This window comes from Ranitomeya imitator, chromosome 8 (assembly GCF_032444005.1).
Source record: "Ranitomeya imitator isolate aRanImi1 chromosome 8, aRanImi1.pri, whole genome shotgun sequence".
Taxonomy (NCBI): domain Eukaryota; kingdom Metazoa; phylum Chordata; class Amphibia; order Anura; family Dendrobatidae; genus Ranitomeya; species Ranitomeya imitator.
Window position 1 is genome coordinate 4,748,183 of NC_091289.1, and position 24,562 is coordinate 4,772,744.

The following is a 24,562-nucleotide window of genomic DNA, read 5'->3' on the forward strand; positions in this document are numbered from 1 at the left end:
GAAAATAAGTATTTGGTCAGAAACAAACAATCAAGATTTCTGGCTCTCACAGACCTGTAACTTCTTCTTTAAGAGTCTCCTCTTTCCTCCATTCATTACCTGTAGTAATGGCACCTGTTTAAACTTGTTATCAATATAAAAAGACACCTGTGCACACCCTCAAACAGTCTGACTCCAAACTCCACTATGGTGAAGACCAAAGAGCTGTCAAAGGACACCAGAAACAAAATTGTAGCCCTGCACCAGGCTGGGAAGACTGAATCTGCAATAGCCAACCAGCTTGGAGTGAAGAAATCAACAGTGGGAGCAATAATTAGAAAATGGAAGACATACAAGACCACTGATAATCTCCCTCGATCTGGGGCTCCACGCAAAATCCCACCCCGTGGGGTCAGAATGATCACAAGAACGGTGAGCAAAAATCCCAGAACCATGCGGGGGGACCTAGTGAATGAACTGCAGAGAGCTGGGACCAATGTAACAAGGCCTACCATAAGTAACACACTACGCCACCATGGACTCAGATCCTGCAGTGCCAGACGTGTCCCACTGCTTAAGCCAGTACATGTCCGGGCCCGTCTGAAGTTTGCTAGAGAGCATTTGGATGATCCAGAGGAGTTTTGGGAGAATGTCCTATGGTCTGATGAAACCAAACTGGAACTGTTTGGTAGAAACACAACTTGTCATGTTTGGAGGAAAAAGAATACTGAGTTGCATCCATCAAACACCATACCTACTGTAAAGCATGGTGGTGGAAACATCATGCTTTGGGGCTGTTTCTCTGCAAAGGGGCCAGGACGACTGATCCGGGTACATGAAAGAATGAATGGGGCCATGTATCGTGAGATTTTGAGTGCAAACCTCCTTCCTTCAGCAAGGGCATTGAAGATGAAACGTGGCTGGGTCTTTCAACATGACAATGATCCAAAGCACACAGCCAGGGCAACGAAGGAGTGGCTTCGTAAGAAGCATTTCAAGGTCCTGGAGTGGCCTAGCCAGTCTCCAGATCTCAACCCTATAGAAAACCTTTGGAGGGAGTTGAAAGTCCGTGTTGCCAAGCGAAAAGCCAAAAACATCACTGCTCTAGAGGAGATCTGCATAGAGGAATGGGCCAACATACCAACAACAGTGTGTGGCAACCTTGTGAAGACTTACAGAAAACGTTTGACCTCTGTCATTGCCAACAAAGGATATATTACAAAGTATTGAGATGAAATTTTGTTTCTGACCAAATACTTATTTTCCACCATAATATGCAAATTAAATGTTAAAAAAACAGACAATGTGATTTTCTGGATTTTTTTTTCTCAGTTTCTCTCCCATAGTTGAGGTCTACCTATGATGTAAATTACAGACGCCTCTCATCTTTTTAAGTGGTGGAACTTGCACTATTGCTGACTGACTAAATACTTTTTTGCCCCACTGTATATACACAGTGACTGCACCAGCAGAATAGTGAGTGCAGCTCTGGGGTATAATATGGGATGTAACTCAGAATCAGTAATGTAATGTATGTACACAGTGACTGCACCAGCAGAATAGTGAGTGCAGCTCTGGAGTATAATACAGGATGTAACTCAGGATCAGTAATGTAATGTATGTACACAGTGACTGCACCAGCAGAATAGCGAGTGCAGCTCTGAGGTATAATACAGGATGTAACTCAGGATCAGTAATGTAATGTATGTACACAGTGACTGCACCATCAGAATAGTGAGTGCAGCTCTGGGGTATAACACAGGAGGTAACTCAGGATCAGTAATGTAATGTTTGTACACAGTGACTGCACCAGCAGAATAGTGAGTGCAGTTCTGGGGTATAATACAGGATGTATCTCAGGATCAGTAATGTAATGTATGTACACAGTGACTGCACCAGCAGAATAGTGAGTGCAGCTCTGGAGTATAATACAGGATGTAACTCAGGATCAGTAATGTATTGTATGTACACAGTGACTGCACCAGCAGAATAGTGAGTGCAGCTCTGGGGTATAATATGGGATGTAACTCAGAATCAGTAATGTAATGTATGTACACAGTGACTGCACCAGCAGAATAGTGAGTGCAGCTCTGGAGTATAATACAGGATGTAACTCAGGATCAGTAATGTAATGTATGTACACAGTGACTGCACCAGCAGAATAGCGAGTGCAGCTCTGAGGTATAATACAGGATGTAACTCAGGATCAGTAATGTAATGTATGTACACAGTGACTGCACCATCAGAATAGTGAGTGCAGCTCTGGGGTATAACACAGGAGGTAACTCAGGATCAGTAATGTAATGTTTGTACACAGTGACTGCACCAGCAGAATAGTGAGTGCAGTTCTGGGGTATAATACAGGATGTATCTCAGGATCAGTAATGTAATGTATGTACACAGTGACTGCACCAGCAGAATAGTGAGTGCAGCTCTGGAGTATAATACAGGAAGTAACTCAGGATCAGTAATGTATTGTATGTACACAGTGACTGCACCAGCAGAATAGTGAGTGCAGCTCTGAGGTGTATGTAATGTATGTACCCAGTGACTGTATATGTGTGGTATGATTTCTAGCTATGACACACGGATCAGATTATCACCGTGCATGTATTTTTTACGTGATTACATCCGTACCCCCGCGTTTTGTGCGTTGTGGGACCCTCCTGATCATCGTGCTGTCGGGTTGTTTGCGCCGCGCTCCGGAGGGTAATTGCTCTTCCATTCCTGCTGGTAATTGCCGCATTAAAGCTGCGGGAATTGAGAAATCGTATTTTGAGAAGCAGAAAAAGTGAAGGGAAAACACGTCGGTAATGAGGACGGAGAGAATGTGGAGTCGGTGTCTCCAGACCCCACCGTGCAGGTAGAGCCGCTGCTCTCTGTTATCAGCCAGTCCTGGCTGCAGAGCGACTGATTCTAGCACAGGTAGATGTCATTTCCAAATATTTCTGAAGTGGGGAGAGTTTGCAAAACCTGAGGTTTATTTGTGAGACTACAGTTGAGCGGGTGATGGCATGCTGGGAGTTGTAGTCCTACAGCAGTCTGTTCTGCACTTGATGCGCCTCATCACATTAACCCCTTGTTTCTCTTAGGTCGGGAAGTTCTTCAGCGAGGTGGACCCCAACCTCATGTCTGCTCTGTACAACAGCTCGTTCTTCACCAGGAAGGAGTCCTACGATTACCAGTCGCTGTGCGCCCCCAAAACCGAGAGCAACAAAGGCGCGGCCCCCAGAGGGATCTTTGTGGTAAGTGTTCCCTGTAATCAGGGGCCGCATGGGCGTCGGACCCTCCCTGCCGCTGCTGCGGGGTAGCCTCCACTCTGTTCTCCAGTCACAGCCAGAGCTGCATTCAGACTTCTGCTTGGTTATTATAGCAGTGTCGGCATTGAACAGGGTGGCAAGTGGGCTGCACTTCTGTGGGTGCAGCTCTGGATGTGACTAGAGTATCAGATAAACGTGTCTGACTGTGGTGTCTCCTTCTGCAGCCGACAATCGCTGACCTGCTGAACCTGGCCTGGCTGTCGTCCGCTGCCGCCTGGTGAGTGTCGGTCCCCTTATATACATATATCCCCCCCCAGCTTATAATCTCCGTCTTATAATGGTCTCTCTGCAGGTCCGTATTGCAGCATCTGTTCGTCAGTCTGATGTACACCAGCTGGATGCACGCGGGTAAGAGTCGGGGGGATTGCTGCTCCACCGCCCGGGTCATCACCTACTCGGCCTCTTTGCCTGTTTCCAATTTTTATTGCGATAAAATGAAATTGGAAACCGTCAGTAAGCTGCTGCTGGCGGCTCCTGCGATGACGTGACTTCTGTAAATGTCCGTCAGCAGATGAATATTCCGCTGGTCCCTGCACTATATATGGGCCTGACTCCTACTTACTGATGGTTTCCACACAGCAGCTTATGGTGTATTCAGTGTCATTAGCCGTAAACGGTGCAGACGATTGTTCCAGATGTTGGCGTCGTGGCGCCATGCTGCGGCCCGGTGACCCCCCGCCATCCACTGCCCCCATTTGTCTCCACAGATGACATGATGGCGGAGAATCTGGAGCCGCGGGAGGCGACCTGCATCATGAAGCAGACGCAGTATTACTTCAGCAGCGTCAATGCCACCTACACAGCGGTCATCGACTGCGGCCCCTGCTCCCGGTCAGTCCAGGGCCGGGGAGGGCCGGGCAGGGGTAGGAAGGGTTAATTAACACCACGTGCCTGTTTCCTCTGTCAGATACTTTCACGCCCAGAGACTGGCGAATACCAACCTGCTGTTCGTGGTGGCGGAGACGATGCTCTGCAGCCAGTGCGACTCCATGAAGCTGGACCAGGCGGAGACGCGCTGTATCCTTCCGGCAGGGTGATGGGGGGTGCACAGCGGGGGTCTGCCGCACCACCATAGTGTCTAGGGCCACCCCGTCCAAAGCGATGGACTCACAGCTGAGGGCTTGTTACAGTGTCTCAGTGTCGGCAATGCCCTGAACCTCTGCTGACACTGCGTCTCTATTCACTGACAGCAAGCAGAGGTCTCCGTGTCAGAAGGAATCAGAAACCCAATCTGCAGCTTCAGCTCCTAACGCCCCATGTTACTTATTACTCCATTAACTCGTGGTCACAGCTGAGGGTCCGGAGCAGTGTGAGCTGGTGCAGATGCCTCGATATCGGAAAGGTCCTCACGTCTGCTTCGACTACAACACAATGGTAGCGGTCTGTTCACTGTCCTTCTTACAGACGTAGCAGAGCCGGGGGGGTCGTACCGGCAGTCCTATGTAACACCACAGATAACACAGTGATATCTCTCTGAGTACAGATAATGTAGTAGATGTCACCTGCAGTCCTATGTAACACCACAGATAACAGTGATAGCTCCCTGAGTACAGATAATGTAGTAGATGTCACCTGCAGTCCTATGTAACACCACAGATAACACAGTGATAGCTCCCTGAGTACAGATAATGTAGTAGATGTCACCTGCAGTCCTATGTAACACCACAGATAACACAGTGATAACTCTCTGAGTATAGATAATGTAGTACGTCACCTGCAGTCCTATGTAACACCACAGATAACACAGTGATAACTCTCTGAGTATAGATAATGTAGTAGATGTCACCCGCAGTCCTGTGTAACACCACAGATAACACATTGATAACTCTCTGAGTATAGATAATGTAGTACGTCACCTGCAGTCCTATGTAACACCACAGATAACACAGTGATAACTCTCTGAGTACAGATAATGTAGTAGATGTCACCCGCAGTCCTATGTAACACCACAGATAACACAGTGATAACTCTCTAAGTACAGATAATGTAGTAGATGTCACCCGCAGTCCTATGTAACACCACAGATAACACAGTGATAACTCTCTAAGTACAGATAATGTAGATGTCACCCGCAGTCCTATGTAACAGCACAGATAACACAGTGATAACTCTGAGTACAGATAATGTAGTAGATGTCACCTGCAGTCCTATGTAACACCACAGATAACACAGTGATAACTCTCTAAGTACAGATAATGTAGTAGATGTCACCTGCAGTCCTATGTAACACCACAGATAACACAGTGATAACTCTCTAAGTACAGATAATGTAGATGTCACCCGAAGTCCTATGTAACACCACAGATAACACAGTGATAACTCTCTAAGTACAGATAATGTAGATGTCACCCGAAGTCCTATGTAACACCACAGATAACACAGTGATATCTCTCTAAGTACAGATAATGTAGATGTCACCCGAAGTCCTATGTAACAGCACAGATAACAGTGATAACTCTCTGAGTACAGATAATGTAGTAGATGTCACCCGCAGTCCTATGTAACACCACAGATAACACAGTGATAACTCTCTAAGTACAGATAATGTAGTAGATGTCACCCGAAGTCCTATGTAACAGCACAGATAACACAGTGATAACTCTCTAAGTACAGATAATGTAGATGTCACCCGAAGTCCTATGTAACAGCACAGATAACAGTGATATCTCTCTGAGTACAGATAATGTAGTAGATGTCACCCGAAGTCCTATGTAACACCACAGATAACACAGTGATAACTCTCTGAGTACAGATAATGTAGATGTCACCCGAAGTCCTATGTAACAGCACAGATAACACAGTGATAACTCTCTAAGTACAGATAATGTAGTAGATGTCACCCGCAGTCCTATGTAACACCACAGATAACACAGTGATATCTCTCTAAGTACAGATAATGTAGATGTCACCCGAAGTCCTATGTAACACCACAGATAACACAGTGATAACTCTCTGAGTACAGATAATGTAGTAGATGTCACCCGAAGTCCTATGTAACAGCACAGATAACACAGTGATAACTCTCTAAGTACAGATAATGTAGATGTCACCCGAAGTCCTATGTAACAGCACAGATAACAGTGATATCTCTCTGAGTACAGATAATGTAGTAGATGTCACCTGCAGTCCCATGTAACACCACAGATAACACAGTGATAACTCTGAGTGCAGATAATGTAGATGTCATTGGCAGTCCTATGTAACCGCACAGATAACACTCAGATGATACACTAGGTGTAGCAGGCAGTCCCATGTAACTGCCGCTCTTCTGTCTTGCAGGAGGACACCTCGGACTGTGGTCGGGGCTCCATGTTTCGGCCGTCGTGGCTCCTGCTGTCGTGTCTTCAGCTCCTGCTCCTGCTGGGCGGCTGCAGCTCGTCGTTCGTGGGCCGGGGCCTCTAGTTCGGCTCCGCTTCCTCCCTCCTTCCTGAGGCCACTTCTTGTTTAGTGACGTGGTTACCATGACAAACAGGCGAGCGCCTCTTGTGCGTTGGGCTGTTACCACGACAACCACCACTTGATTGGGATGATTTTACGGCAACAACAAGGAGACTTTTTAGTGTTATCAGGAGTTACCATGGCAACCAAGAAAGCAAACCATCATGGCGGAGTAGCAGCGTCTACCCTGCGTGCAGGCGGAGCCATGGCAGCTCCCAGAATTCCCTGTTTCCTGTTCGTCTGTCTCCATGGTTCCTGTCTGTTCACCTGAATTTCTGTTTTATCAGTTGGGGGGTCTGCGGGTCAGTGGTCCTCGCCGTCCTCATCCATTTCTACAGCTGCTGTATGAGCCTGAGCTCGTAGTGATGATGTCATATCTTCCCAGGCCGATGATGTCATATCTACTCCTAGTAATGATGTTATAGCCTCCCATTGTGCCGATATACTCAGGGTGATGATGTCATTACTGTCCTTGGTGATGTCATGTACCCATGATGTAATTTCTACCAGGGTGACAGTCATATCCACCCATGGCGGTGACACCACTGCTGTCCCTGGTGATGTCACTCCCGTCCCTGGTGATGTCACTCCCATCTCTGGTGATGTCACTCCCGTCTCTGGTGATGTCACTCCCGTCCCTGGTGATGTCACTCCCATCTCTGGTGATGTCACTCCCGTCCCTGGTGATGTCACTCCCGCTCCTGGTGATGTCACTCCCGCTCCTGGTGATGTCACTCCCGCTCCTGGTGATGTCACTCCCGCTCCTGGTGATGTCACTGCTGTCCCTGGTGATGTCACTGCTGTCCTTGGTGATGATGTCACTGCTTTCCTTGGTGATGATGTCACTGCTGTGCTGTTTCATCTTGTCACGGCTTTCCCTATCATTTTCATATACAAAAGAGTTGAGGGTTTGCTCACATCAGGAGAGGGGATCGGGAAAAAAGGCATTTAACAAAAAGTGAGCCTGGACACCAGGCCCTGGCCGCCCCATGCCCCTGAACTCCAGGCTCCGGCTGCCCCATGCCCCTGAACTCCAGGCTCCGGCCGCCTCATGCCCCTGGACACCAGGCCTCGGCCGCCCCATGCCCCTGGACACCAGCCCTCGGCCGCCCCATGCCCCTGGACTCCAGGCCTCGGCCGCCCCATGCCCCTGGACTCCAGGCCCTGGCCGCCCCATGCCCCTGGACACCAGGCCCCGGCCGCCCCATGCCCCTGGACTCCAGGCCCCGGCCGCCCCATGCCCCTGGACACCAGGCCTCGGCCGCCCCATGCCCCTGGACACCAGGCCTCGGCCGCCCCATGCCCCTGGACACCAGGCCTCGGCCGCCCCATGCCCCTGGACACCAGCCCTCGGCCGCCCCATGCCCCTGGACTCCAGGCCTCGGCCGCCCCATGCCCCTGGACTCCAGGCCTCGGCCGCCCCATGCCCCTGGACACCAGGCCCCGGCCGCCCCATGCCCCTGGACTCCAGGCCCCGGCCGCCCCATGCCCCTGGACTCCAGGCCCCGGCCGCCCCATGCCCCTGGACTCCAGGCCCCGGTCGCCCCATGCCCCGGCTGCCCCATGCCCCTAGACTCCAGGCCCCGGCCGCCCCATGCCCCTGGACTCCAGGCACCGGCCGCCCCATGGCCCTGGACTCCAGGCCCTGGTCGCCCCATGCCCCGGCTGCCCCATGCCCCTGGACTCCAGGCCCCGTCCGCCCCATGCCCCTGGACTCCAGGCCCCGGTCGCCCCATGCCCTGGCTGCCCCATGCCCCTGGACTCCAGGCCCCGGCCGCACCATGCCCCTGGACACCAGGCCTCGGCCGCCCCATGCCCCTGGACACCAGGCCTCGGCCGCCCCATGCCCACGGACTCTAGGCCCCGGCCGCCTTATGCCCCTGGACACCAGGCCCCGGCCGCCCCATGCCCCTGGACTCCAGGCCCCGGTCGCCCCATGCCCCTGGACACCAGGCCCCGGCCGCCCCATGCCCCTGACTCCAGGCCCCGGCCGCCCCATGCCCCTGATCTCCAGGCCCGGCCGCCCCATGCCCCTTAACTCCAGGCCCCGGCCGCCCCATGCCCCTAAACTCCAGGCCCCGGCCGCCCCTTGACTCCAGGCCCCTGACGACCCTTTCAGTAGTGCAGAGCATTTTGCCTTCTCGCTCCTTCCTGCAGGATCTTACACTTCTGCAGGTTATTAAGTGCCAAAGCTGCGTTTTCCTCCTTTGCCCTCTGGCCCTGGGACCACCGATCTTTGCCCCCGCAGATGGACTACTCTCCCCATCATATCCACTTGCACCAAAGAGTCAGGTTTGTTGCTGTCACCCGTCAGCCCTGCGACACGTTAGTGCGAGGTAGAAGATGACGCCTAATTCACGCTCCTCACGGGTCACCATCTTTTTGGGGTCCCCGTCTTCAGCTGATCCCCGTGTTCATGCCGACGCGTCGCCCGTGTAGCGTTTTCCTCTCCATTGTGTAGATGCTGCTGCTGAAATACTCAGTGCCAGCTGAGAGAACCCCAGGACAGAGGCACAACCATTTCACAAGCACAGGGGACCTGCGAGCCCCCAAAACCGCACACGACACTGTCACATCGGGTCAGCGCAATGGCCACTCATAGCACAAGGGGTCTTTCTGCAGAACCAGCGCCGTGCGCCGATCCGTGAGTCCAGTATTAAAAGATCGGAGCGCCAAGCCCCAAAAATTGTATCGCCCACAATCCCCCTCTGCTTCTGGGATGGCGGCTGTACCACCCAGCTTTCTCCGGAGCAGATAATGGGGGGTGGTCTTATATTTCTGGGGGGACGTGCCCCAATCTGAGGACTTTGCTCTTTTTGTTGCCATCCGTTGCCTTTCTGGCGTCCATCCTTGTCTATGTCTCGTTCATGCCGCCATCTTGCTTGTTGTCCACCTCCAGTGATGAGAACAATGGGGGGAGTTGGGAGGGAGCCCCCCAATCTGCCAGGAGCCGGCGGGGAGGGGGAGCCCCTAAATGGTGATTTTCTTTGCTTGTAGCTTGGCTGTGTGTTTGGACTTTGTTTTGAGGGGGTGGGTGATGGCGTGCGCCCGGCGTCCGTCGCGTTTCTAGTCCGATCCTCCATTCCAGAGCGAGAGCTATAAATAGGTATAAATATCTATAAATAGTATATATATCGTCCGCGGCGCGAGGTCATCGGCCTCCTCATCCGGCGCGAGGTTGTCGGCCTCCTCATCCGGCGCGTGGTCGTTGGCCTCCTCATCAGGCACTAGTTCGTCGGCCTCCTAATCCGGCGTGAGGTTGTCGACCTCAGCCAGTGCGAGGTCGTCGGCCTCCTCAGCCGTCGCGAGGTTGTCGGCCTCATCAGGCGCGAGTTCGTCGGCCTTCTCATCCGGCGCGAGTTCGTCGGCCTTCTCATCCGGCGCGTGGTCGTTGGCCTCCTCATCAGGCACTAGTTCGTCGGCCTCCTAATCCGGCGTGAGGTTGTCGACCTCAGCCAGTGTGAGGTCGTCGGCCTCCTCAGCCGTCGCGAGGTCGTCGGCCTCCTCAACCGGCGCGGGGTCGTTGGCCTCCTAATCTGGCGCGAGGTTGTCGACCTCAGCCGGTGCGAGGTTTTCGGCCTCCTCATCCGGCGTGAGGTCGTCGTCGGTTTCCTCATCAGTTAGTGGCTTTATCCGGTGACTGGAGCTAAAGTTTATTTATTTATTTGTACAGAAAAAAGTTCCACAAGTGACAGAAAGTTTGTACGAGTCGTGCGTGATTCCTGTAAAATATTTTCAAATGGTTTATTACAAAGAATCAGTTAATAAATAATGTGCATATTTTCACTTCAGCTCGGCCTCGGCCTCCTTCTATCGCCTCTTCGCCCCCATGACAACACCGCCTGTCCATATGCTCATCATAGAGACACGGCCTCTCAATGACCAATCAGATCTCTGCTGTGCCCAAAAGAAAGAACGCTACAATCTGATTGGCTGTTGTAAGGTCTTTGTGGAGCAGAGATACGTGAAGTGTTGTCATAGGGACACAAGGAAAGGGTATTATATATGTAGGACGGGGTTTATGATTCGGTATTGACTTTCTCTTTAACTTTGTGAAAAAGTTCATGGGGTATGAAGACTTCTTCAAGGCACTGATAGATATACTCTGTGTCATCAAGAATTGCACATAGGTAAACTGCTCACAGCTGAGGGTTTGTTACATTGTATCCAGTCTGGACAATCCTCTGTGAGCTGAACAGAGTCCAGACTGATACATTGCAACAAACTATCAGCTCCGGGGAGACTTGTGCTGATGTGCTCAGCCAGCAGAGCGTTGTCCACTGTGATACATTGTAACAAACGCTCAGCTGTGAGAAAAATGTGGTCCTATTCACGGACAGCGAGTAGAGATGTTCCCCGGTCTCGTGCCCCCTTGTTCTCGGTCACCCGGATGTTTCCGTTCAGGTTGTTGGTGACGGCCATATTGAGCGTTGAGTTTGTGGGGGGCTCAGGTTTGTCTCTGCTCCCCTCCAGGGTCATCTTCTTATTCCCCCAATCTCCAGCAGCTGAGGAGGTGCCCTGTGCATTGTGAGGTTCAGCAGCAGCTGAGATACCCTGTGCGTTGTGAGGTTCTGCAGCAGCTGAGATACCCTGTGTGTTGTGAGGTTCTGCAGCAGCTGAGATGCCCTGTGCGTTGTGAGGTTCTGCAGCAGCTGAGTAGGTGCCCTGTGCGTTGTGAGGTTCTGCAGCAGCTGAGATACCCTGTGTGTTGTGAGGTTCTGCAGCAGCTGAGGATATGCGTTGTGAGGTTCTGCAGGAGCTGAGGAGGTGCCCTGTGTATTATGAGGTTCTGCGGCAGCTGAGGTGCCCTGTGCGTTGTGAGGTTCTGCAGCAGCTGAGGAGGTGCCCTGTGCATTGTGAGGTTCTGCAGCAGCTGAGTAGGTGCCCTGTGCATTGTGAGGTTCTGCAGCAGCTGAGTAGGTGCCCTGTGTATTATGAGGTTCTGCGGCAGCTGAGGAGGTGCCCTGTGCATTGTGAGGTTCTGCAGCAGTTGAGGATGTGCGTTGTGAGGTTCTGCAGCAGCTGAGTTGTTGTTCTGCTGTAGCAGAGGAGGTGCCCTGTGTATCGTGAGGTCACATGGCCTTTTTTTTTTTGGGGGGGGAGAGGGGGGGCATTATTATAACTTTACATCATAGCCCCCATACACATCAGACTAACGTCGGACCCGCGGATATTGATGCCAGGGTTCGGTCTGCTGTATATGGGGGCGCCGGGTGACTGATGGTCGGGGGGAGATGACGATTTGCCGATCACGTTGTTCTCCTGGAGATAATCTGCCGGCCGACATGTCATTCATCTGACCACCATCTAATATGTGGGGGGCTCCGGTGGCTCCAATATGGCGGCTCATGGTTGCGGCCTGCAGTCATCACAATGAGCAGCAGCTCCGGGGCACAAGCTGCAGCCCTGACAGGTGAAGTTCTGAGCAGACGTGACACTGCGGAGCAGGTGGTCTCAGTGGTGGGGGCAGCGGGACATTTGGGGGCTTGTGATGCATTTGATAACACGAGTCTGATGTGAAATCCTCTTTATTACCGAGCTGCAGCTCGGACCCCGCGGGTGACGGCTCATCGGTCTGGGGCAGGTGGCGGTCGGGGGTGGTCCCGGGCTACCCGCTCTTGTTCTGCACGCGGATGAGGCTGAAGCACAGGCCGCAGGCCTCGTAGCACGGGTCGCACAAGCAGTGGACGCAGGAGCTCCAGAACTTCTTCAGGCACGAGAAGTTCATGTCCCAGCTCTTCACACAGGGGCCGATGCACCAGACGTGGCAGCACTGCACGCAGGAGAACTGCAGAGCCCAGCAGAACGCCAGTGGGCAGCCGCACAGCACCGACAGCACAATGTAGCAGCAACTCTTCACCCCTCCGAAGGTCTTGTAGGACATTCCCCAGACCCCCGGGATGCTGTGAGACCCCATAGGCTCCGCGAAGGCGTCTTCAAAGAGAACCTGGAGGAACAGAACAAATACAAAGGATCCATGAATGGAAGGTTCCTGCGATGCTCGGCCGACCCCCCCAATATGGGCCGGAGACAATATTACATAGCGGGGGTCCCCAATATCTGCCTGTGACCTTTACGTGCAGCCTCCTGACGCCGGATCGGCTGTACATTGTGCGATGAACCTGCGGGCAAATCCCGATCGCTACGATCAGACTCATCGCGTGGAAGACCAAACACAAAACGTCTCTACTGTCCATACAATTTGTTACAATGTATCAGTGCAAGCAGTCTGGACTAGATGCAAATGTCACGATCCCTCAGCAGTGTGAAGTTCTGGGTCTTTACACATTTACATTTCTATAGTCTGATGTCGCATGATCCAAGTAGGTGGAAAATGTCTCTAATCTATGACACCATTGCCGCTAAGGGGGACGGACCAGCGGCACTAGAGGACCGCCAAAGCTTTACTGACCAGCGGCACTAGAGGACCACCGAAGCTTTACTGACCGGTGGCACTAGAGGACCACCGAAGCTTTACTGACCGGCGGCACTAGAGGACCACCAAAGCTTTACTGACCGGCGGCACTAGAGGACCACCGAAGCTTTACTGACCGGCGGCACTAGAGGACCACCGAAGCTTTACTGACCGGCGGCACTAGAGGACCACCGAAGCTTTACTGACCGGCGGCACTAGAGGAACACCGAAGCTTTACTGACCGGCGGCACTAGACGACCACCGAAGCTTTACTGACTGGCAGCACTATACGACCACCGAAGCTTTACTGACCGGCGGCACTAGACGACCACCGAAGCTTTACTGACTGGCAGCACTATACGACCACCGAAGCTTTACTCACCGGCGGAACTAGACGACCACCAAAGCTTTACTCACCGGCGACACTAGACGACCACCAAAGCTTTACTGACCGACGGCTCTAGACGACCACCGAAGCTTTACTCACCGGCGACACTAGACGACCACCGATGCTTTACTGACTGACGGCACTAGACAACCACCGATGCTTTACTGACTGACGGCACTAGATGACCACCGAAGTTTTACTGACTGGCAGCACTATACGACCACCGAAGCTTTACTCACCGGCGGAACTAGACGACCACCGAAGCTTTACTCACCGGCGACACTAGACGACCACCAAAGCTTTACTGACGAAGCTTTACTGACCGACGGCTCTAGACGACCACCGATGCTTTACTGACTGACGGCACTAGACAACCACCGATGCTTTACTGACTGACGACACTAGACAACCACCGAAGCTTTACTGACCGACGATAACACTGCGGTGACTGACATACACTGCGCGATCAGTACTAGATGGGTGCACACATGCGGCCATGATTACACCAGATGATGCTCCACCATTGTCCGGACTAATACACTGTGAAGAACCATCAGGACACAACAGAGGATTGTCCAGACTGATACGTTGTAACGAACCGACAGAACAAATTGTCCAGACTGATAAATTGTAACGAACCATCAGGACAGAACAAATTGTCCAGACAAACCACCAGGACACAACAGAGGATTATAACAAACGACAGAAAAAACTTTACTAGTCCATGATGGACCCCCAGACATGTTGCCGCCTATATGGACCCCCGGACTCACCCGCACGTGCTCATTCATGTTGTTGGGGTCCCGGTTGTCCATGTCGATGGGCATTGGTTCATTAGGGATGTTCTTGGGTTCAGCCATGATGAGTGGAGATTTGTCTGCCGTCTCGTTCCTCCGTCTCCTCTTATAAAGCCGCGGACCTCAGGTTTCCATGGGGCCGAGCATCAAACAGGTCCATGGCGACTCCCCGGTACCTGAGCACAGGTGTTATGGAAACTGTCAGCAGAGTCTGTGACGGAGGGGTCAGAGGTCAGCGAGAAAAAAAAGTCACAAAGTTCAAAACCGGCGGCGACATAAAGGACGATGATCAGAGAGTGACGACCGAAGAGCAACCACCACAGAGGGACGGCCACAGCGACGACCACACAGGGACGACCATAGAGCGACGGCTACAGAGTGACCACAGAGGGACGGCCACAGAATGACCACCACAGAGCGACCACCACAGAGGGACGGCCACAGAGTGACCACCACAGAGAGACGGCTACAGAGTGATGACCACAGAGCGAGGACCATAGAGCGACGACCACAGAGCGACGGCTATAGAGCGACGACCACAGAGCGAGGACCACAGAGCGACGACCACAGAGCGAGGACCATAGAGCGATGACCACAGAGTGACGGCTACAGAGCGAGGACCACAGAGCGACAACCACAGAGCGAGGACCATAGAGCGACGACCACAGAGCAACTACCACAGAGCGACGGCTACAGAGCGACGACCACAGAGCGACGACCACAGAGCGACGGCTACAGAGTGACGACCACAGAGCGAGGACCATAGAGCGACGACCACAGAGCAACTACCACAGAGCGACGGCTACAGAGCGACGACCACAGAGCAACTACCACAGAGCGAGGACCAAAGAGCGACGACCACAGAGCGACGGCTACAGAGCGACGACCACAGAGCGACGACCACAGAGCGAGGACCAAAGAGCGACGACCACAGAGCGACGGCTACAGAGCGACGACCACAGAGCGAGGACCACAGAGCGACGACCACAGAGCGAGGACCAAAGAGCGACAACCACAGAGCGACGACCACAGAGCGACGACAGAGCGAGGACCACAAAGGGACGACCATAGAGCGACTACCACAGAGCGACGACAGAGCGAGGACCACAAAGGGACGACCATAGAGCGACTACCCCAGAGCGACGACCACAGAGCGAGGACCACAGAGGGACGACCACAGAGCGACGACCACAGAGCGACGACCACAGAACGACGACCACAGAGCGACGACCACAGAGCGAGGACCATAGAGCGAGGACAACAGAGCGACTACCACAGAGCGACGGCTACAGAGCGAGGACCACAGAGGGACGACCACAGAGCGACGACCACAGAGCGACGACCACAGAACGACGACCACAGAGCGACGACCACAGAGCGAGGACCATAGAGCGAGGACAACAGAGCGACTACCACAGAGCGACGGCTACAGAGCGACGACCACAGAGCGATGACAGAGCGAGGACCACAAAGCAACTACCACAGAGCGACGACCACAGAGCGACGACCACAGAGCGACGGCTACAGAGTGACCACCACAGAGGAACGACCACAGAGCAACGGCCTGCACCACTAAGAGAAGAGAAACGACAATCCATCCACACATGAAGCCCAGGCTGCACTGCAGAAAAGTGCTAGAACCTTGAAGGTGTTATCATGAATGTCACGACACACAGCTCAGCAGTCAGTATCACACAGGATAGGATTAGATACACGGCTCAGCAGTCAGTATCACACAGGATAGGATTAGATACACGGCTCAGCAGTCAGTATCACACAGGATAGGATTAGATACACGGCTCAGCAGTCAGTATCACAGGATAGGATTAGATACACAACTCAGCAGACAGTATCACACAGGAGAGGATTAGATACACTGCTCAACAGACAGTATCACACAGGATGGGATTAGATACATGGCTCAGCAGTCAGTATCACACGAGAGGATTGGATACAGCTCAGCAGACAGTATCAAACAGGATGGGATTAGATACATGGCTCAACAGAGTATCACAGGATAGGATTAGATATATGGCTCAGCAGAGATTATCACAGGATTAGATACAGCTCAGCAGACAGTATCACATGACGGGATAAGATACATGGCTCAGCAGTCAGTATCACAGGAGAGGATTAGATACACGACTCAGTAGACAGTATTACACAGGAGAAGATTAGATACGCGGCTCAGCAGACAATATCACACAGGACAGGATTAGATACATGGCTGAGCAGACAGTATCACACATGATAGGATTAGATACATGGCTCAGCAGACATTATCACAGGAGAGGATTAGATGCACGGCTCAGCAGTCAGTATCACACAGGATAGGATTAGATACAAAGCTCAGCAGTCAGTATTGCACAGGATTAGATACACGGCTCAGCAGTCAGTATCACACAGGAGAGGATTAGATACATGGCTCAGCAGTCAGTATCAAACAGGAAAGGATTAGATACATGGCTCAGCAGACAGTATCACACAGGAGGATTAGATACACGGCTCAGCAGTCAGTATCACACAGGAGGATTAGATACACGGCTCAGCAGTCAGTATCACAGGAGAGGATTAGATACACGGCTCACCAGACAGTATCACACAGGAGAGGATTAGATACACGGCTCACCAGACAGTATCACACAGGAGAGGATTAGATACACGGCTCAGCAGTCAGTATCACACAGGATAGGATTAGATACACGGCTCAGCAGTCAGTATCACACAGGAGAGGATTAGATACACTGCTCAGCAGTCAGTACCACACAGGAGAGGATTAGATACATGGCTCAGGAGTCCGTATCACACAGGAGAGGATTAGATACACGGCTCAGCAGTCATTATTACACAGGAGGGGATTAGATACACGAATCAGCAGACAGGATCATACAGGAGAGGATTAGATACACGGCTCAGCAGACAGTATCACACAGGAGAGGATTAGATACCCAGCTCAGCAGACAGTATCACACAGGAGAGGATTAGATACACGGCTCACCAGACAGTATCACACAGGAGGGGATTAGATACACGGCTCAGCAGACAGTATCACACAGGAGAGGATTAGCTACACGGCTCAGCAGACAGTATCACACAGGAGGGGATTAGATACACGAATCAGCAGTCAGTATCACACAGGAGAGGATTAGATACACAGCTCAGCAGACAGTATCACACAGGAGGGAATTAGATACACGAATCAGCAGTCAGTATCACACAGGAGAGGATTAGATACACGGCTCAGCAGACACTATCACACAGGAGAGGATTAGATACACAGCTCAGCAGTCAGTATCACACAGGTTTGGATTAGATACACGGCTCAGCAGTCAGTATCACAGGAGAGGATTAGATACACGGCTCAGCAGTCAGTATCACACAGGAGAGGATTAGATACACGGCTCAGCGGACAGTATCACACAAGAGAGGATTAGATATACAGCTCACCAGACAGTATCATAAAGGATAGGATTAGATACATGGCTCAGAAGTCGGTATCACACAGGACAGGATTAGATACTGCTCAGCAGACAGTATCACACAGGAGAGGATTAGATACACGGCTCAGAAATCGGTATCACACAGGACAGGATTGGATACTGCTCAGCAGACAGTATCATAAAGGATAGGATTAGATAAACGGCTCAGCAGACAGTATCACACAGGAGAGGATTAGGTACACGGCTCAGCGGACAGTATCACACAGGAGAGGATTAGATACATGGCTCAGCAGACAGTATCACACAGGATAGGATTAGATACAGGGCTCAGCGGACAGTATCACACAGGAGAGGATTAGATACACGGCTCAGCGGACAGTATCACACAGGAGAGGATTAGATACACGGCTCAGCGGACAGTATCACACAGAGGATTAGATACATGGCTCAGCAGTCAGTATCACACAGGAGAGGATTAGATAAACGGCTCAGCGGACAGTATCACACAGGAGAGGATTAGATACACGGCTCACCAGACAGTATCACACAGGAGAGGATTAGATACACGGCTCAGCAGTCAGTATCACACAGGATAGGATTAGATACACGGCTCACCAGTCAGTATCACACAGGAGAGGATTAGATACACGGCTCAGCAGTCAGTATCACACAGGATAGGATTAGATACACGGCTCAGCAGACAGTAGACAGTATCACACAGGAGAGGATTAGATACACGGCTCAACAGACAGTATCATAAAGGATAGGATTAGATACACGGCTCAGCAGTCAGTATCACACAGGATAGGATTAGACACACGGATCACCAGTCAGTATCACACAGGAGAGGATTAGATACACGGCTCAGCAGTCAGTATCACACAGGATAGGATTAGATACACGGCTCAGCAGACAGTAGACAGTATCACACAGGAGAGGATTAGATACACGGCTCAACAGACAGTATCAAAAAGGATAGGATTAGATACACGGCTCAGAAGTCGGTATCACACAGGACAGGATTAGATACTGCTCAGCAGACAGTATCACACAGGAGAGGATTAGATACACAGCTCTGCGGACAGTATCACACAGGAGAGGTTTTGATACATGGCTCAGCAGTCACTATCACACAGGAGAGGATTAGATACACGGCTCAGCGGACAGTATCACACAGGAGAGGATTAGATACACGGCTCAGCGGACAGTATCACACAGGAGAGGATTAGATACACGGCTCACCAGACTATCACTCAGGAGAGGATTAGATACACGGCTCAGCGGACAGTATCACACAGGAGAAGATTAGATACACGGGTCAGCGGACAGTATCACACAGGAGAGGATTAGATACACGGGTCAGCGGACAGTATCACACAGGAGAGGATTAGATACACGGCTCAGCGGACAGTATCACACAGGAGAGGATTAGATACACGGCTCAGCGGACAGTATCACACAGCAGAGGATTAGATACACGGCTCACCAGACAGTATCACACAGGAGAGGATTAGATACACGGCTCACCAGACAGTATCACACAGGAGAGGATTAGATACACGGCTCAGCGGACAGTATCACACAGGAGAGGATTAGATACACGAATCAGCAGACAGGCTCATACAGGAGAGGATTAGATACACGGCTCAGCAGTCAGTATCACACAGGATTGGATTAGATACACGGCTCAGCAGTCAGTATCACAGGAGAGGATTAGATACACGGCTCAGCAGTCAGTATCACACAGGAGAGGATTAGATACACGGCTCAGCAGACAGTATCACACAGGACAGGATTAGATACAAGGCTCAGCAGACAGTATCACACAGGAGAGGATTAGATACACGGCTCAGCAGACAGTATCACACAGGAGAGGATTAGGTACACGGCTCAGCGGACAGTATCACACAGGAGAGGATTAGATACACGGCTCAGCAGACAGTATCACACAGGATAGGATTAGATACACGGCTCAGCGGACAGTATCACACAGGAGAGGATTAGATACACGGCTCAGCAGTCAGTATCACACAGGAGAGGATTAGATACACAGCTTAGCAGTCAGTATCACACAGGTTTGGATTAGATACACGGCTCAGCAGTCAGTATTACAGGAGAGGATTAGATACACGGCTCAGCAGTCAGTATCACACAGGAGAGGATTAGATACACGGCTCAGCGGACAGTATCATACAAGAGAGGATTAGATATACAGCTCACCAGACAGTATCATAAAGGATAGGATTAGATACATGGCTCAGAAGTCGGTATCACACAGGACAGGATTAGATACTGCTCAGCAGACAGTATCACACAGGAGAGGATTAGATACACGGCTCAGAAATCGGTATCACACAGGACAGGATTGGATACTGCTCAGCAGACAGTATCATAAAGGATAGGATTAGATAAACGGCTCAGCAGACAGTATCACACAGGAGAGGATTAGATACACGGCTCAGCAGACAGTATCACACAGGAGAGGATTAGATACACAGCTCTGCTGACAGTATCACACAGGATGGGATTAGATACACGGCTCAGCGGACAGTATCACACAGGAGAGGATTAGATACACAGCTCAGCAGTTAGTATCACACAGGAGAGGATTAGATACACGGCTCAGCAGTCAGTATCACAGAAGAGGATTAGATACACGAATCAGCAGACAGGATCATACAGGAGAGGATTAGATACACGGCTCAGCATACAGTATCACACAGCAGAGGATTAGATACACAGCGCAGCAGTCAGTATCACACAGGAGAGGATTAGATACATGGCTCAGCGGACAGTATCACACAGGATAGGATTAGATACACAGCGCAGCAGTCAGTATCACACAGGAGAGGATTAGATACAGATCAGCAGTCAGTATCACACAGGAAAGGATTAGATACACGGCTCAGCAGTCAGTATTACAGGATAGGATTAGATACACAGCTCAGCAGACAGTATCACACAGGAGAGGATTAGATACACGGCTCAGCAGTCAGTATTACACAGGATAGGATTAGATACACAGCTCAGCAGACAGTATCACACAGGAGAGGATTAGATACACAGCTCAGCAGACAGTATCACACAGGAGAGGATTAGGTACACGGCTCAGCGGACAGTATCACACAGGAGGATTAGATACATGGCTCAGCAGACAGTATCACACAGGATAGGATTAGATACACGGCTCAGCGGACAGTATCACACAGGAGAGGATTAGATACACGGCTCAGCAGTCAGTATCACACAGGAGAGGATTAGATACACGGCTCAGCGGACAGTATCACACAGGAGAGGATTAGATACACGGCTCAGCGGACAGTATCACACAGGAGAGGATTAGATACACGGCTCAGCGGACAGTATCACACATTAGAGGATTAGATACATGGCTCAGCAGTCAGTATCACACAGGAGAGGATTAGATAAACGGCTCAGCGGACAGTATCACACAGGAGAGGATTAGATACACGGCTCACCAGACAGTATCACACAGGAGAGGATTAGATACACAGCTCACCAGTCAGTATCACAGGAGAGGATTAGATACACAGCTCAGTAGACAGTATCACACAGGATAGGATTAGACACACACGGCTCACCAGTCAGTATCACACAGGAGAGGATTAGATACAAGGCTCAGCAGTCAGTATCACACAGGATAGGATTAGATACACGGCTCAGCAGACAGTAGACAGTATCACACAGGAGAGGATTAGATACACGGCTCAACAGACAGTATCATAAAGGATAGGATTAGATACACGGCTCAGAAGTCGGTATCACACAGGACAGGATTAGATACTGCTCAGCAGACAGTATCACACAGGAGAGGTTTAGATACACGGCTCAGCAGACAGTATCAAACAGGAGAGGATTAGATACACAGCTCTGCGGACAGTATCACACAGGAGAGGTTTTGATACATGGCTCAGCAGTCAGTATCACACAGGAGAGGATTAGATACACGGCTCAGCGGACAGTATCACACAGGAGAGGATTAGATACACGGCTCAGCGGACATTATCACACAGGAGAGGATTAGATACACGGCTCACGAGACAGTATCACACAGGAGAGGATTAGATACACGGCTCAGCAGTCAGTATCACACAGGAGAGGATTAGATACACGGCTCAGCAGTCAGTATCACACAGGGGAGGATTAGATACACGGCTCAGCAGTCAGTATCACACAGGAGAAGATTAGATACACGGCTCAGCGGACAGTATCACACAGGAGAGGATTAGATACACGGCTCAGCGGACAGTATCACACAGGAGAAGATTAGATACACGGGTCAGCGGACAGTATCACACAGGAGAGGATTAGATACACGGTTCAGCGGACAGTATCACACAGGAGAGGATTAGATACACGGCTCAGCGGACAGTATCACACAGGAGAGGATTAGATACACGGCTCAGCGGACAGTATCACACAGCAGAGGATTAGATACACGGCTCACCAGACAGTATCACACAGGAGAGGATTAGATACACGGCTCACCAGAGAGTATCACACAGGAGAGGATTAGATACACGGCTCAACAGACAGTATCAAAAAGGATAGGATTAGATACACGGCTCAGAAGTCGGTATCACACAGGACAGGATTAGATACTGCTCAGCAGACAGTATCACACAGGAGAGGATTAGATACACAGCTCTGCGGACAGTATCACACAGGAGAGGTTTTGATACATGGCTCAGCAGTCACTATCACACAGGAGAGGATTAGATACACGGCTCAGCGGACAGTATCACACAGGAGAGGATTAGATACACGGCTCAGCGGACAGTATCACACAGGAGAGGATTAGATACACGGCTCACCAGACTATCACTCAGGAGAGGATTAGATACACGGCTCAGCGGACAGTATCACACAGGAGAAGATTAGATACACGGGTCAGCGGACAGTATCACACAGGAGAGGATTAGATACACGGGTCAGCGGACAGTATCACACAGGAGAGGATTAGATACACGGCTCAGCGGACAGTATCACACAGGAGAGGATTAGATACACGGCTCAGCGGACAGTATCACACAGCAGAGGATTAGATACACGGCTCACCAGACAGTATCACACAGGAGAGGATTAGATACACGGCTCAGCAGTCAGTATCACACAGGATAGGATTAGATACACGGCTCACCAGTCAGTATCACACAGGAGAGGATTAGATACACGGCTCAGCAGTCAGTATCACACAGGATAGGATTAGATACACGGCTCAGCAGACAGTAGACAGTATCACACAGGAGAGGATTAGATACACGGCTCAACAGACAGTATCATAAAGGATAGGATTAGATACACGGCTCAGCAGTCAGTATCACACAGGATAGGATTAGACACACGGATCACCAGTCAGTATCACACAGGAGAGGATTAGATACACGGCTCAGCAGTCAGTATCACACAGGATAGGATTAGATACACGGCTCAGCAGACAGTAGACAGTATCACACAGGAGAGGATTAGATACACGGCTCAACAGACAGTATCAAAAAGGATAGGATTAGATACACGGCTCAGAAGTCGGTATCACACAGGACAGGATTAGATACTGCTCAGCAGACAGTATCACACAGGAGAGGATTAGATACACAGCTCTGCGGACAGTATCACACAGGAGAGGTTTTGATACATGGCTCAGCAGTCACTATCACACAGGAGAGGATTAGATACACGGCTCAGCGGACAGTATCACACAGGAGAGGATTAGATACACGGCTCAGCGGACAGTATCACACAGGAGAGGATTAGATACACGGCTCACCAGACTATCACTCAGGAGAGGATTAGATACACGGCTCAGCGGACAGTATCACACAGGAGAAGATTAGATACACGGGTCAGCGGACAGTATCACACAGGAGAGGATTAGATACACGGGTCAGCGGACAGTATCACACAGGAGAGGATTAGATACACGGCTCAGCGGACAGTATCACACAGGAGAGGATTAGATACACGGCTCAGCGGACAGTATCACACAGCAGAGGATTAGATACACGGCTCACCAGACAGTATCACACAGGAGAGGATTAGATACACGGCTCACCAGACAGTATCACACAGGAGAGGATTAGATACACGGCTCAGCGGACAGTATCACACAGGAGAGGATTAGATACACGAATCAGCAGACAGGCTCATACAGGAGAGGATTAGATACACGGCTCAGCAGTCAGTATCACACAGGATTGGATTAGATACACGGCTCAGCAGTCAGTATCACAGGAGAGGATTAGATACACGGCTCAGCAGTCAGTATCACACAGGAGAGGATTAGATACACGGCTCAGCAGACAGTATCACACAGGACAGGATTAGATACAAGGCTCAGCAGACAGTATCACACAGGAGAGGATTAGATACACGGCTCAGCAGACAGTATCACACAGGAGAGGATTAGGTACACGGCTCAGCGGACAGTATCACACAGGAGAGGATTAGATACACGGCTCAGCAGACAGTATCACACAGGATAGGATTAGATACACGGCTCAGCGGACAGTATCACACAGGAGAGGATTAGATACACGGCTCAGCAGTCAGTATCACACAGGAGAGGATTAGATACACAGCTTAGCAGTCAGTATCACACAGGTTTGGATTAGATACACGGCTCAGCAGTCAGTATTACAGGAGAGGATTAGATACACGGCTCAGCAGTCAGTATCACACAGGAGAGGATTAGATACACGGCTCAGCGGACAGTATCATACAAGAGAGGATTAGATATACAGCTCACCAGACAGTATCATAAAGGA

General features: G+C 51.0%; 2 protein-coding genes across 7 annotated transcripts in view; one reads left to right on the forward strand and one right to left on the reverse strand.

Annotated features, from left to right (window-relative positions):
* Positions 1-10,528, forward strand: part of CACNA2D2 (calcium voltage-gated channel auxiliary subunit alpha2delta 2) — a 215,488-nt gene extending 204,960 nt beyond the window's left edge. For 4 of the 6 annotated variants that reach the window (XM_069736089.1, XM_069736090.1, XM_069736091.1 and 1 more), the window contains 7 exons: positions 3,072-3,224; positions 3,464-3,516; positions 3,592-3,647; positions 4,007-4,130; positions 4,207-4,316; positions 4,591-4,673; positions 6,579-10,528. In XM_069736089.1, the coding sequence (XP_069592190.1) occupies positions 3,072-3,224; positions 3,464-3,516; positions 3,592-3,647; positions 4,007-4,130; positions 4,207-4,316; positions 4,591-4,673; positions 6,579-6,701 (702 nt within the window). In that variant the 3' untranslated portion in view covers positions 6,702-10,528. The remainder of the gene's footprint in view (positions 1-3,071; positions 3,225-3,463; positions 3,517-3,591; positions 3,648-4,006; positions 4,131-4,206; positions 4,317-4,590; positions 4,674-6,578) is intronic. The other 2 variants (XR_011314924.1, XR_011314925.1) reach the window with 2 other exon arrangements.
* Positions 10,529-12,249: 1,721 nt separating this feature from the next.
* Positions 12,250-14,827, reverse strand: LOC138647236 (caveolin-3-like). The gene is made up of 2 exons (XM_069736121.1): positions 14,314-14,827; positions 12,250-12,684 (listed from the first exon to the last, which is right to left on the reverse strand). The coding sequence occupies exons 1-2, from the start codon at positions 14,398-14,400 to the stop codon at positions 12,346-12,348; spliced, it is 426 nt and encodes a 141-aa protein (XP_069592222.1). The 5' UTR covers positions 14,401-14,827; the 3' UTR covers positions 12,250-12,345.
* Positions 14,828-24,562: the final 9,735 nt, after the last annotated feature.